General features: G+C 38.4%; 1 protein-coding gene across 8 annotated transcripts in view; it reads right to left on the reverse strand.

The window, feature by feature from the left end:
* FKBP5 (FKBP prolyl isomerase 5) overlaps nucleotides 1–13,601 on the reverse strand; it is a 180,610-nt gene that overhangs the window by 25,471 nt on the left and 141,538 nt on the right. For all 8 annotated transcript variants that reach the window (XM_044674266.1, XM_044674267.1, XM_044674270.1 and 5 more), the window contains one exon: nucleotides 12,528–12,611. In XM_044674266.1, the coding sequence (XP_044530201.1) occupies nucleotides 12,528–12,611 (84 nt within the window). The remainder of the gene's footprint in view (nucleotides 1–12,527; nucleotides 12,612–13,601) is intronic.

Here is a 13,601-nt window from a genome sequence, read left to right on the forward strand (position 1 = left end):
TTAAGTCATTGGCAGCTCCAGGGCCTGTTCCTAAGAGCAGCAAGACTTAGGACCCCAAGAGGCTAAAGAACGCACATGGACTTTGAATACAGACCCTGAGTGCTGGCGCGGGTGAAGGCATTGCCATAGGCTCGGACAAGGATCTCAAGCACAGGCTTGGACCTCTAGTGGGAAGCCAGTGCAGACGGGAGCACAGCTGTGGAAGCAGTGCCCTGAGACTGCTGAAGGAGCCTCGGGCAGAGGGGCAGACTGGCGACGACCAAGAGGCTCGACCCCGAGAACAACGATACCTGAGACCTCAAGAACCTAGAGAGCACAGACAGACCCTGAGTGTGAGGATAAAGCTGAGAAGGCGCAGGTCTAACAATGGCAAGCCAAAATCGGGAACCCCAGAAGAGAAAGATCATTGAGAAGAAATCTGTAACACTCGACAATTTTTACACAGAGAAAATCCAGACAACGGAGCAAACAGCAGAGGAGAACAAACAAGTAATCATATCCAAACCTTCCCAAAATAATGAAAACTGGTCACAAGCTATTGAAGAGTTCAAATCTGAGATGATGAGAAAGATGGAAGAGATCTGGCAAGAAAATAACAGTTTAAAAGGCAGAATTTTGCAATTGGAAAGTGAGGCTCAGAAATCAAATGAACTGATAAGCAAATTGAACACCAGAAATGACCAGATTGAAAAGGAAAACCAAAAGATTATAGCCGAAAACCAGTCCCTAAAGGCTAGAATTGAGCAATTAGAAGCTAATGATCTCTCAAGACAGCAAGAACAAATAAAACAAAGTCAAAAGACTGATAAAATAGAAGGAAACATGAAATATCTCAATGAGAAAGTGACAGACCAAGAAAACCAGTCTAGGAGAGACAATTTGAGAATCATTGGTCTTCCTGAAAAAGCAGAAATTAATAAACTTGGACTCCATACTAAAAAAAATTATTCAGCAAAATTGCCCTGAAGTCCTACAAGAGGGCAATATAGACATTGAAAGGACCCATAGATCACCCTCTACACTAGACCCTGAAAAGACAACACCCAGGAATATAATAGCCAAATTCAAGAGCTTCCAAATAAAAGAAAAAATCTTACAAGAAGCCAGAAAGAGACAATTCAAATATCAAGGAGCACCAATCAGGATCACACAGGATCTGGCAGCCTCCACGCTAAAAGACCGCAAGGCTTGGAATATGATATTCAGAAAGGAAAGAGAGCTGGGCCTTCAACCACGGATGAACTACTTTCCAGGGGAAAGTATGGGCATTCAAGAAAATTGAAGATTTCCAAGTATTTGCACAGAAAAGACCAGGACTAAATGGAAAATTTGATATCCAACCACAAAAATCAAGAGAAACATGAAAAGGTAAATAAGAAACAGAGGGGAAAGAAAGAAAACTCATAATTTTTAAATTCGCCTCTTTAAGGGCTTCAATAAGATCTAATTATCTGTATTCCTATGTGGAGAAATGTTATGTATAATTCTCTGTAGTGAACTCTATTCGCTATTATAGTATTCACTACTATAGCAATCAGAAGACTAATTCATAGGGAGAGGATGGAATACTAAATGGTCTAAGATGATATGTGGGGTGGGAAAGAGTGGGGTGAATAGTAGGGGACACCAAGAGAAACTTGAGTGAATAAGAAAAATAGGATATTCTATTACACACAAAGAGGGAATGTGAAGGGGAGGGGACAAATACTATTATAAGAAGGAGAGGAAGAGAGCATTAAGAGGTAATATTTAAACCTTACTCTCAGTGTAATCAACCCAGAGAGGGAAGAGTAGCTATATTATCTATTGGGATATAAAACTCTATCTAACCCTACTGAGAAAGTTAGAAGGGATAAACCAAGGGGAGCAGAGGAGTGGGGAGGTCAAAAAAGGGAGGGGAGAAGAAGGGGGAGGGAATTCATTAGGCCTTTAAAAACAAATAGAGGGGAATAACAAGGGAGGGGGCAGAAAGGGAAGTCAATCAAGGGAGGGGATAAGGGATACCAGCTCAAAGCAAACGACTGGTTTAAAAGGAAATAGTGTAAGAAGAGGGGGTAGGACTAGGGGAGGATACAAAAATGTCAATGAATGCACAACTGATATTATAACTCTGAATGTGAATGGGTTGAACTTGCTCATAAAACGGAAGCAAATGGCAGAGTGGATTAGAAACCAAAATCCCTCCATATGTTGTCTACAAGAAACACATATGAGGCGGGTGGACATACACAAGTTTAAGGTTAAGGGCTTGAGCAAAATCTTTTGGGCATCAAATGAGAAAAAGAAGGCAGGAGTGGCTATTATGATTTCTGACAAAGCCAAAGTAAAAATAGATATGATTAAAAAAGACAGGGAAGGTCATTACATCCTGATTAAAGGCAGTATAAACAATGAGGAAATAACACTGCTCAATATGTACACACCAAGTGGCATAGCATCCAAATTCATAAAGGAGAAACTGGCAGAGCTCAAGAAGGAAATAGATAGTAAAACCATAATAGTGGGAGATCTAAATATTCCTCTTTTAGATCTAGATAAATCAAACCAAAAAATAAATAAGGAAGAGGTAAGAGAGGTGAATGAAGTCCTAGAAAAATTAGATTTAATTGATATATGGAGAAAAATAAATAGGGACAAAAAGGAACACACCTTCTTTTCAGCTGCACATGGTACATTCACAAAGATTGACCATGTAATAGGGCATAGAATCATTGCAAACAAATGTAAAAGAGCAGAAATAATAAATGCAACCTTCTCAGATCATAATGCAATAAAAATAATAATTAGTAAGGGCACCTGGACAGGCAAATCAAAAACCAATTGGAAATTAAACAATATGATTCTCCAAAACCAACTAGTCAAAGAAGAAATCATAGAAACAATCAACAATTTCATTGAAGAGAATGACAATGATGAGACATCCTACCAAACTCTGTGGGATGCAGCCAAGGCAGTACTCAGGGGGAAATTTATATCCTTGAGTGCATATATTAACAAATTAAGGAGGGCAGAGATTAATGAATCGGGCATGCAACTCAAAAAACTAGAAAGCGAGCAAATTAAAAATCTCCAGATGAAAACTAAAAATTAATAAGATAAATGGGCAAGGGACATGATAGGCAATTTTCAGATAAAGAAATCAAAAGTATCAATAAGCACATGAGAAAGTGTTCTAAATCTCTAATAATTAGAGAAATGCAAATCAAAACAACTCTGAGGTACACCTCACACCTAGCAGATTGGCTAAAATGAAAGAAGGGGAGAGTAATGAATGCTGGAGGGGATGTGGCAAAATCGGGACATTAATGCATTGCTGGTGGAGTTGTGAACTGATTCAACCATTCTGGATGGCAATTTGGAACTATGCTCAAAGGGCTTTAAAAGACTATCTGCCATAGCACTGCTTGGATTATACCCCCAAAGAGATAGTAAGGAAAAAGACATGTACAAAAATATTTATAGCTGTGCTCTTTGTGGTGGCAAAAAATTAGAAAATGAGAGAATGTCCTTTGATTGGGGAATGGCTGAACAAATTGTGGTATCTGTTGGTGATGGAATACTATTGTGCTAAAAGGAATAAAGAACTAGGGGAATTCCATGTGAACTGGAATGACCTCCAGGAATTGATGCAGAGTGAAAGGAGCAGAGCCAGAAGAACATTGTACACAGAGACTGATACACTGTAGTACAATGGAACATAACGGACTTCTCTACTAGCAGCAATGCAAGGATCCAGAGCAAGGCTGAGGGACTTATGAGAAAGAAAACTAGCCACATTTAGAGGAAGAACTGTGGGAGGAGAAACACAGAAGAAAAACAACTGTTTGAACACATGGGCTGATGGGGATATTATTGGGGATGTAGATTCTAAACGATAACTCTAGTCCAACTATCAATAATATGGAATTAAGTCTTGATCAATGATACATGTCAAAGTTAGTGGAATTGTGCATTGGCTAAGGGAGGTTAGAGGGGTCTGGGGGAGGGGGAAAGAACATGAAACATGTAACTAGGGGAAAATATTCAAAGTAAAAATTAAAAAATAAAATAAAAATGAATGTGTTTAAAAATTAATTGAAAGAACACCATCCATATCCAGAGAAAGAACTGTGGGAGTAGAAACACAGAAGAAAAGCAACTGCTTACATGGGTCAATGGGGATATGATTGGGGATGTAGACTGTAAATGATCACCCTAGTGCAAATAGTAATAATATGGAAATAGGTCTTGATCAATGACACAAGCAAAACCCAGTGGAATTGTGTGTTGGTTATGGGAGGGGGAGGGAGATGAGGAGGGAAAGAATATGAATCATGTAACCATGGAAAAACATTCTAAATCAATTAATTAAATAAAAAAAAGATGTTATAGACCAAAAAAAAATTAATCAGCTCAATTTCTACTATGGTAAATAATGACTGTTATAAACCACATAAACAAAATCTCTTTGGGATAGTTGATAATATTTTTGAATGTAAATTGAGTCCTGAGAACAAATTGGAGAACTGGTGAGCTACAGAAAGGCCAAGGGCAAATCACTGATTCCTTCACAAGATCAGCACTAGGGGGCAGCAGAATACAATGCATCCTGAATAAGTTCACATCAAAGCCTTCAAAACACTTTGCCCCTGGGAAAAGAGAAATGAAAAAAAAATACATTTTATTTTTTTTAAACCCTTACCTTCTGTTTTGGAGTCAATACTGTGTATTGGCTCCAAGGCAGAGGACTGGTAAGGGTAGGCAATGGGGGTCAAGTGACTTGCCCAGGGTCACACAGCTGGGAAGTGCCTGAGGCTAGATTTGAATCTAGGACCTCCCCTTTCTAGGCCTGGTTCTCAGCTGCCCATGAAATAAATACCTTTAGGTAACTACTGATAATATTATATTTTTAAAGAAAGGAATGGCAAAAGCCTGCTTAGAACAGTAGAGTCTTACAGCAAGAACCCCAACTGTTTGACTTGCTTGTACAATGCCATTTAAAATTTTTAATGTAAGAATTTGTTTCTCTTGGATAATCATATTTATTATGATTTATTACAAATTTAAAGCAAGTCTTATGTATTATGGAATTACGTTACAGATTGTATTATGTTATATATTAAAAATAAAATAAAGGTCACTCAAAAAATATCATCTGAAAATATCAAATGAAGAGTAAAAAGTAGAAAAGGGTTCTTAGAAGTTTGCAAAGGTCAAAGTAAAACTCCATAGTTTAGGAAGCATGTTATGAAACCTCTGACTCAATAATTTCTCTATTGGGAATATATCCTAAAGTTTAAAAGACTTATTTGTACAAAAATATTTATAATTTTATTTATAAAGAACGAAAACAAACAAACAAAAATCCTATAAAAAACTCAAGTGCCGGGGGAAGCTGGGTAGCTCAGTGGATTGAGAGTCAGGCCTAGAGATGGGAGGTCCTAGGTTCAAATCTGGCCTCAGACACTTCCCAGCCGTGTGACCCTGGGCAAGTCACTTGACCCTCATTGCCTACCCTTACCACTCTTCTGCCTTGGAGCCAATACACAGTATTGACTCCAAGACGGAAAGTAAGGGTTTTTAAAAAAAAGCAAAAACAAACAAACAAACAAAAAAAACCTCAAGTGCCCAAGTGGAGAATGATGAAGCAGATTGCTGGAACAAGGATATTATTTATTGTTATGCATTTAATTAAACAAATACAGAGTGCCCCAAAGGTCTTGGTGCAGTTTTAAGCTATTAAACCTTAAAATTGCCCTAAGGCCTTTGGGAAACCTTGTATTCATAAAATACACTCAGGTCTGCTATAACTCTCATTTTGAAAATGTGAATTTTTCAGTGCAATTAATCTATTAGAGAATAATTTGAACATGATAAATTTTCATTTGTTTATACATGATTTCATTCAAAACAAACAATGAGAATGCACCCAGCTGAACTGAGTTGGGTAGGAATACACAAAACGTATGCACTTCACACATTTACAGGTATCTCAAGTAATGCTGTTATCCCACAAGGCTGTGTTTTGCTATTCTTATGCATTTAAACATTTTTCTACATTAAAAAATTTATTCAACATCTCAAATATGTCTAAATATCATGCTTCTTCTGCTTATGGCAAAGGTCTCTGGGACTCCTTCCAGGAGTTGTGGCCCCAACTGCTGCTTGGAGTTAACTTTGCCATCCCCATGTCTGTAGGAATTAGCGTACAGGCCTGAGGCTTCAGATGCCCACCCTTAAAATATTTATGTATTTTCTTAACCATTTTAACCACCGTGCTACTATTTTTGTTAGATTCCTATATTTTTTATGCGTCACTGATGAAGCTTTTGAGTGTTTTGTCCCTCACCCCATTTCCCCAGTAAGTCTCATGGTTTTTTATTGCATGATTTTTCAGAGCATGGTGATTTTTAGGTATCTGTCAAGTCAGAGCAGAACTAACTGTTCTTTCCACGTGAATGACAGTTCTAGATGCTGGGGATATAAATATAGATATAACAGTCCTGCTCTGAAAGAATTTTCTGGTACGGTGGGGGAAGTGTAGTGTGATGAAATGATACAACACGTACACTGGTAAGTAGAAAGGTTGAATGTGATAGGGGTGAAGAAACAATCCAGGTTTGCCATGGGATTGTGTGTGGGGTGGTCACTAACACATTAGAGGTCAGTGATGAGTGTCTTTCTCAATTTCTCTTTACAATTCAAGAATACAGTGAAGCACTTGAGCTTTTCACTTATTTATTTATTTATCTATTCATCTATTCATTCATTTATTCATTTATTTGTTTAATTTTTAAAAAAAAAAAACCCTTACCTTCCGTCTTGGAGTCAATACTGTGTATTGGCTCCAAGGCAGAAGAGTGGTAAGGGCTAGGCAATGGGGGTCAAGTGACTTGCCCAGGGTCACACAGCTGGGAAGTGTCTGAGGTCAGATTTGAACCTAGGACCTCCCGTCTCTAGGCCTGACTCTCAATCCACTGAGCTACCCAACTGCTCCCTTGAGTTTTTCCTGCATGCCGGAAGCCCCTCTTCTCTTCCTATTACATCTTTCTCTGATGACATCTTTTACTCATGTTCCTCAAAATTCTTTATTAGATATATATCTTGGCCTGTTTACATCCATCACATGCCTCTCAATTACCCTCTGGGGAACATTAAATTTTTTTTTTTTTCAAACCCTTGTACTTCGGTGTATTGTCTCATAGGTGGAAGAGTGGTAAGGGTGGGCAATGGGGGTTGTGACTTGCCCAGGGTCACACAGCTGGGAAGTGGCTGAGGCCGGGTTTGAACCTAGGACCTCCCGTCTCTAGGCCTGACTCTCACTCCACTGAGGTACCCAGCTGCCCCTGGGAACATTAATTTTAAATTCTTTATAAACCGTGGTTTTGGGATAGCTTTGTGGCTGGAGATCTGGAGACAGGAGATCCTGGGTTCAAATCTGGCCTCAGATACCTCCTAGCTGGGTGACTCTAGGCAAGCCATTTGCCTAGTCCAGGGGTCGGCAACCTTTTTGGCCATGAGAGCCATAAAGGCCACATCTTTAAAAATGTAATTTCATGAGAGCCGTACAGTGCTCACAGTGCGTGCTCCTGTTAAAAGCGCCTGAAAAAAAATTGACTTTATGGCTCCTGCAGAAAGAGCCATATCTGACCCTCAAAAGAGCCAGATATGGATCGAGAGCCATATGTTGCCAACCCCTGGCCTAGTCCTTACCACTCTTTTGCCTTAGAACCCATACACAGAATTGATTCTAAGTTGGAAAATAAGGGTTAAAAAAATTAAAATAAAATAAACTGTGGCGTCCATACAACACTGGTAGAATATTATTTTGCATCAAAATAAATTGGGCCTTTGTTTCCAGAAGTCTGGGGTCATTGAAGGAGCCCTGAATTTCCTGAAAGCAAATCAGCCCCTCTCTCTTTTTAACTTTGAGCCCAATTCGCAATCCATTTGTACTGTTACACAGATATGTAAATGGACAAGCTATAGCACCTTGAAAACTTTGTTTCATATTTTACAGAAAAAAATTGGTAACATTAGCCACAAATTTCCTCTTCCATATTTCCTATCACTCAAGAGTCATCTGCCACTCTCTCTTCTCCTTCACCCCTGACTCATATGATGAAGTGGCCTTACTCTTTACCCAGGCTAACCCCTCTACTTATTCAATCTATCCTCCTGGCTCATTTTCTACCTACCTATAAAACCTACCACCTACAAACATGTTCATGTCTCTCCCATCCTGAAAAACACTAACCTTCTATTTCTCTTAACTAGTATCTTATCTCTTTTCTTCCTTTTGTAGCTAAAAACTTAATAAGGTCTCTTTAATAGGTTCTTCCATTTTCTCTCTTCTCATTCTCTTCTTAACACTTTACAATCTGGCTTCCAAACATCACTGCATGAAAACTGCCCTCTCTGAAGTGATCTCTTAGTTGCTAAATCCAATGATTTTCCTTGACCTGTTGCCTTTGACACTGTTGACCATTGTTATATTCATAATCTGGAAAGTGATGGATGCCACCTTGAATGACAGGGATGGCTGCTGGAAGACTCGGAATGTTCCCAGGTGCCACGAGCCAGGGGCAAACGTTGGTTAGCCCCAGGGTATAAATATCCCTGACAGCCACTCTGAGGAAGGCTCTCTGGAGGTCTCTGGACAGGAGTGTCTGGACTGGGAAATCTCGGAGTGGGTGGTTGAAAGGTGGCCAGGAGGTCTATGAAGACGAGGGCAGGAATAACTCTGAAGCTATTTCCTGATAGACTGTGAAAGCTAGTGCATCACCAACACTGATAGTGAGAAAGCTGAGAGAATAAGATCATCAATACAGCTGCATCAATAGCTTCCCTATTCTCTGGCTTGGCTATGGCCAGGCTGGGCCAGAGGTGGTGGAAGTGAGCAAATTTCCAGCTTTCACTTGATCAATAGCCTCCAGTTCTGATTGTCAACTAGTTTATAGATAATAGATCAATAGGGTTTCCAATCCCCAATCCTTGTCCCTGTTATCCTTTCCCTGAGTATAGATAAAGAATGTTCAATAAGTACCTTCCTGAGTGGTTTATATCATGGCCCTTGGGAAGGGAGTCAAATTCAGTCAGATCCTAAAGTCATCCAAGGCAAATCAATAGCCCAATACTAATCTACCCAACCCCCAGGTTGGACCTGGAAAGGTTACCCATCTATCTAACCTCATGAGGGTCCTTCTTGGGCAACTGTTAGAGAGAAAGGGATAAATTACAGCAGCTAAGATCGGAGTTGGTGTTCCTTCATAATCTGCAGCTGAGGAGAATACAGATAGATACATCAACATCATTGTACACCTATACATCTCCTTTGGACCCCTTTTTGTTTATAACACCATTCTCTCTTGGTTTTTCTCTTACCTCAATTACCAACCACTCTCTGCCTTTGCTGGATTCACTTCTAGATTATACCCTCTAACCTTGGATGTCCCTTGGGGTTTTGTCCTGGACCTTCTTCTCTTCTCCTATATGCTACTTTACTTGGTGATCTCATCAGTTTCCATGGGATTTAATTTAATTACCATCTCTGTGTTGGCAATTCTCCTATCTATCCTTCCTGTTCTCTCTCTCTATTGACCTCTAGTCTGATATCTTCAACTGACTCAACTTGGATATCAAGTAAACATCGTCTGGTTTCCTTTAACCCCATCTTCTACCTTCCCTAATGCATCTTAATTCTAATGCCTTCCCTAGGTTAATTATTTCTTATTTATCCTGTATATAATTGTTTGCATGTTTTCTCCTACATTATTAGATTGCAAGTTCCTTGAGGGCAGGCACTGTTTTTGCATCTTTTTTGTAGCCCCAGAATATAGTAGGCATTTAATGTTTAATGGCTAATCCTCCACTTGGTTTTTCCTGTGTGAATGAACAGTAAGGTCAAATTCTTTTGAGTAACTATGGATCTCTTCTAGGAGGCTCTGCAATTTTCTGGGGCTCAGTTCAAGCAGTTTGCATTTGGATGACCTCGTCATCCACAGAGAATATTTGTCTTTAACGAGGAATATGTGCTGGATTATTTCCATTATGGTAGTGAATAACTTGGGATAAGCATATTACTCTCTGTTTTATATCTCCCTGATGTGATCAGAGGGTTGTTGAATAGGGCTATTTTTGTTGCAATATCTTTCATGGGATCTTGAAATATTCTGATATATAGAAAGGAGACACTTTGTTAGAAGACAGTCTTTAAGGTGAAACTTTGTTCTACTGAATCAAATGCTTTTCCTATAATCAGCAAATAAGAAATACAGAGGAATCTTATATTCTCTACATCTTTCAGGCAATTGCAAGATAGTAACAATATGGTCCACAGTAGAATACAGTGTTGAAAGCTTATTTCCCACTTATGGAGGATGCCCTCAATTAGCATATAGATGACTCTCAGAAACATTTTTTTTTACATGGGAAAGTGGGCATAGAGGTTGGTAGCTATTTAAGATCCCTTGTTCCTTTGGTTGCCTTTTGTTCAACATAATATTTTTTTTCCCTTCTCACTTCCTTCAGATAACTTATGAATCGGATTATTCAAAGCTCTCACAATTTTATTGCTTCTAGCATGGATGTCTGATTTCAGGGGGTCTTACTTTTTGTGTGTGTCATGGACCCTTTTGACAGACTGGTGAAGCCTATGAGCCCTTTCTCAGTGTTAAAATTCACAAAATATTATAAGATTATATGGAAACAAACTATATTCAAATATATCAGAATATTAAAAATATTCACAAGCGTGAATGTGATTCACTGTCCTATATTAACACTTGGTCCAACCAAGCTGTTTTCCTTATCTTTTTCTCTTTAGTGTCATTTCTATAGGCATTTCCAAAATTGTGATGTAAAGAGAGACTTAGTGACTCGTCTTGGCTCACATAGTAATTGTCTTAAGTGACAATAAAAGTTGGGTATTCCTGATGTGAAGTCCATCACTTTATCCCCTGCTTCCTGAGAGCAAAGACTATATCTTAATCTACCTATGTATTTCCCATAGCAGGGCTTAACTTATTTAAATGAATTACCAATACTCTACCAATTTATTGAAATAATTACCAATTAGCAAGGCTGAATAATTACTAAAGTACTTCTTAGGATCCTGATTAACAGAATAAACAATGGCACTCTGGGGACAAGTGTTCTTAGGGAATTATACAGGAAATGTTTTTTCTACTTTACAGAAGGATCAGATTCAAGGAGACAGATCATTTTCATTCTCAATTAAGTGGTTTGAAAGCACTTGTCATGTCCTGATCAGAAAATAGGATGTAACATTATACATTCCCTTGGCAAGAAAGCTTATAGATTCTTTGAATGATAGAGGTAGAAGGGATCTTACAGTTCACCTTATCCTATCTCTTCATTTTATAAATGAGGAAACACAGAAATACAGAAGACTTGTCCCAAATCACACTATCATGGTAGATCTGAGACCCAAGTGTAGATTCCCTTATTTTCAGTCTTGCACATACCATGGTACCTTCCCACTAATATCTTTACCACATTTTAGGGGCATCTTTTCCTTTGGTCCTTTGGTTCCTTTTTGCATGTGACTATCATCTAGGATTGTATTATATTTGTTTCATAGTCGCTAAGCTTTTTCCTATCAAGTCCCTTTAATGCAAATATGATCTTATTTGTCTTTCATATTTTCCACAGAATCTACACTAGATCTTGCTTCCAATAATAGGCAAAAAGTAGCGGTTATTAAATATCTGTTGAAATTAATGTGTCATTGCTTAGTTTTTGCTGGATGATAATTTCTCACTATATGTTGATTATAATTTTTGAGGGGTGTTTGGTTATCATCAGACAGTAAGAGAGAGACAGACAGAAATTCCCATATGCCTTTCCTCAAATTTCCTCAAAAGCAACCTTCATCTATTAAATGAGGGGAAAAGATGGGAATTTCCAATCTCCTCAGCTCACCAAGGAGAAACATTTTTGCTAGAGAGAAATATTTGCACTAAATGCTATTTCACTATATTTTGGTAGCTTTGGGACTGATTATCTCCTTTAAGTAAAATAAAAAACTAGAAAATAGATAGGAGATTCCAGAAGCAAACTAATGATCTTAACATAATACCACACACCATGTCTCTCAGAAATTTTTTAATATACTCAAATCAATGAAGAACACAGATGATCTGGACTAACAGAAATCCACACTTGCCTCCTGTCATCTCTTTCCTTTGAAATTAGGGAGCTTTTCTTTCCTTTGCTTGACATGGTAAAAAAATATAATGGGAAAAGGAGAGCAAATTTCTACAAGTGAAGTTTGCTGTTTGCTTTAAATCCTTGTCATTTACTTATTTTAAAAAGTAGGTGGCTGAAAAGAAGACTTACATTATCTTCTGATCTTTCTCAATTTTTATTTATTACTCTTACTCTGGGTAATGAAGTGGGAAAGTGATTAAAATTCTTTCATTTTTTTAAGGGTGCCAATTTAATTATCAAAGACAGTAAATATGAGAAAAAATACAGAGTTACCTCTGAACAGATACTTTGGGGAGAAAACACTTTGATTCACACACCTTGAAGTACACTGTTCCCTTCTCTTTGACAATAGCAGCTTGTTCAAGTTTTTCTTTGGTGTCCATCTCCCAGGATTCTTTGGCCTGTCAACAACATTTGTAATAATAATTAGCTGATAGCTTAGATACTAATATATCCTATATTCTGCCATCTCTTTTTTCTTTTTAAACCCTTAACTTCTGTTTATTGGCTCCTTGGTGGAAGAGTGGTAAGGGTGGGCAATGAGGGTTAAGGTGACTTGCCCAGGGTCACACAGCTGGGAAGTGTCTAAGGCTGGATTTGAACCTAGGACCTCCCATCTCTAGGCCTGACTCTCAATCCACTGAGTTACCCAGCTGCCCCTATGTCTCTCTCTTTTTTTAAACCTCATCTTTTGCCTTAGAATCAATACTATGTATTGGTTCCAAGGCAGAAGAGTGGTAAGGGCTATGCAAAGGAGGTTAAGTGACTTGCCCAGGGTCACACAGCTAGGCAGTGTCTGAGGCCAGATTTGAACCTAGGACTTCCCATCTCTAGGCCTGGCTCTCAATCCACTGAGCTACTCAGCTGCCATATCCCACTCTCCCCACTTCTTAACAGAAAGTTTTAAAGAATAATGTTGATTTTATAGCACATAGCTTAAATATGATTGTCACTGCCAAAACTCTGCATTTGGCTGACATTTCTAACTATTTAAAAAATTTACTCCCCAGGGTTAATCAAGTCATGAACCAATAATCTAGTTATACACTAGGTGCCAGGGATATAAAGACAGGGAGTTTACATTCTATTTGGTGGACATGTCCATATAAAAGTACATGTAATATAAGTATAAAATAAATACAGAGAAATTTAGGGAAGGCAATAACATTTGGGGACAATTAAGACAAGCTTTGTGTAGAAAGTAGTCTTTGAAATGAGTTTTAGAGGAAGGAAGGAATTCTGTGTGCTAGATGTACATTCTATCCATAGGGACTGACCAGTAAAAAAGTAAAGAGAAAAGAGTATAGAACTCTGTGTAAAGAGCATCAAGAAAGTCAGTTTTGATAGATCAGAGGCTGGAAAGGTAGTTTGGGGCCAGATTATTAAAGTCA

This window comes from Gracilinanus agilis, chromosome 4 (assembly GCF_016433145.1).
Source record: "Gracilinanus agilis isolate LMUSP501 chromosome 4, AgileGrace, whole genome shotgun sequence".
Taxonomy (NCBI): Eukaryota; Metazoa; Chordata; class Mammalia; order Didelphimorphia; family Didelphidae; genus Gracilinanus; species Gracilinanus agilis.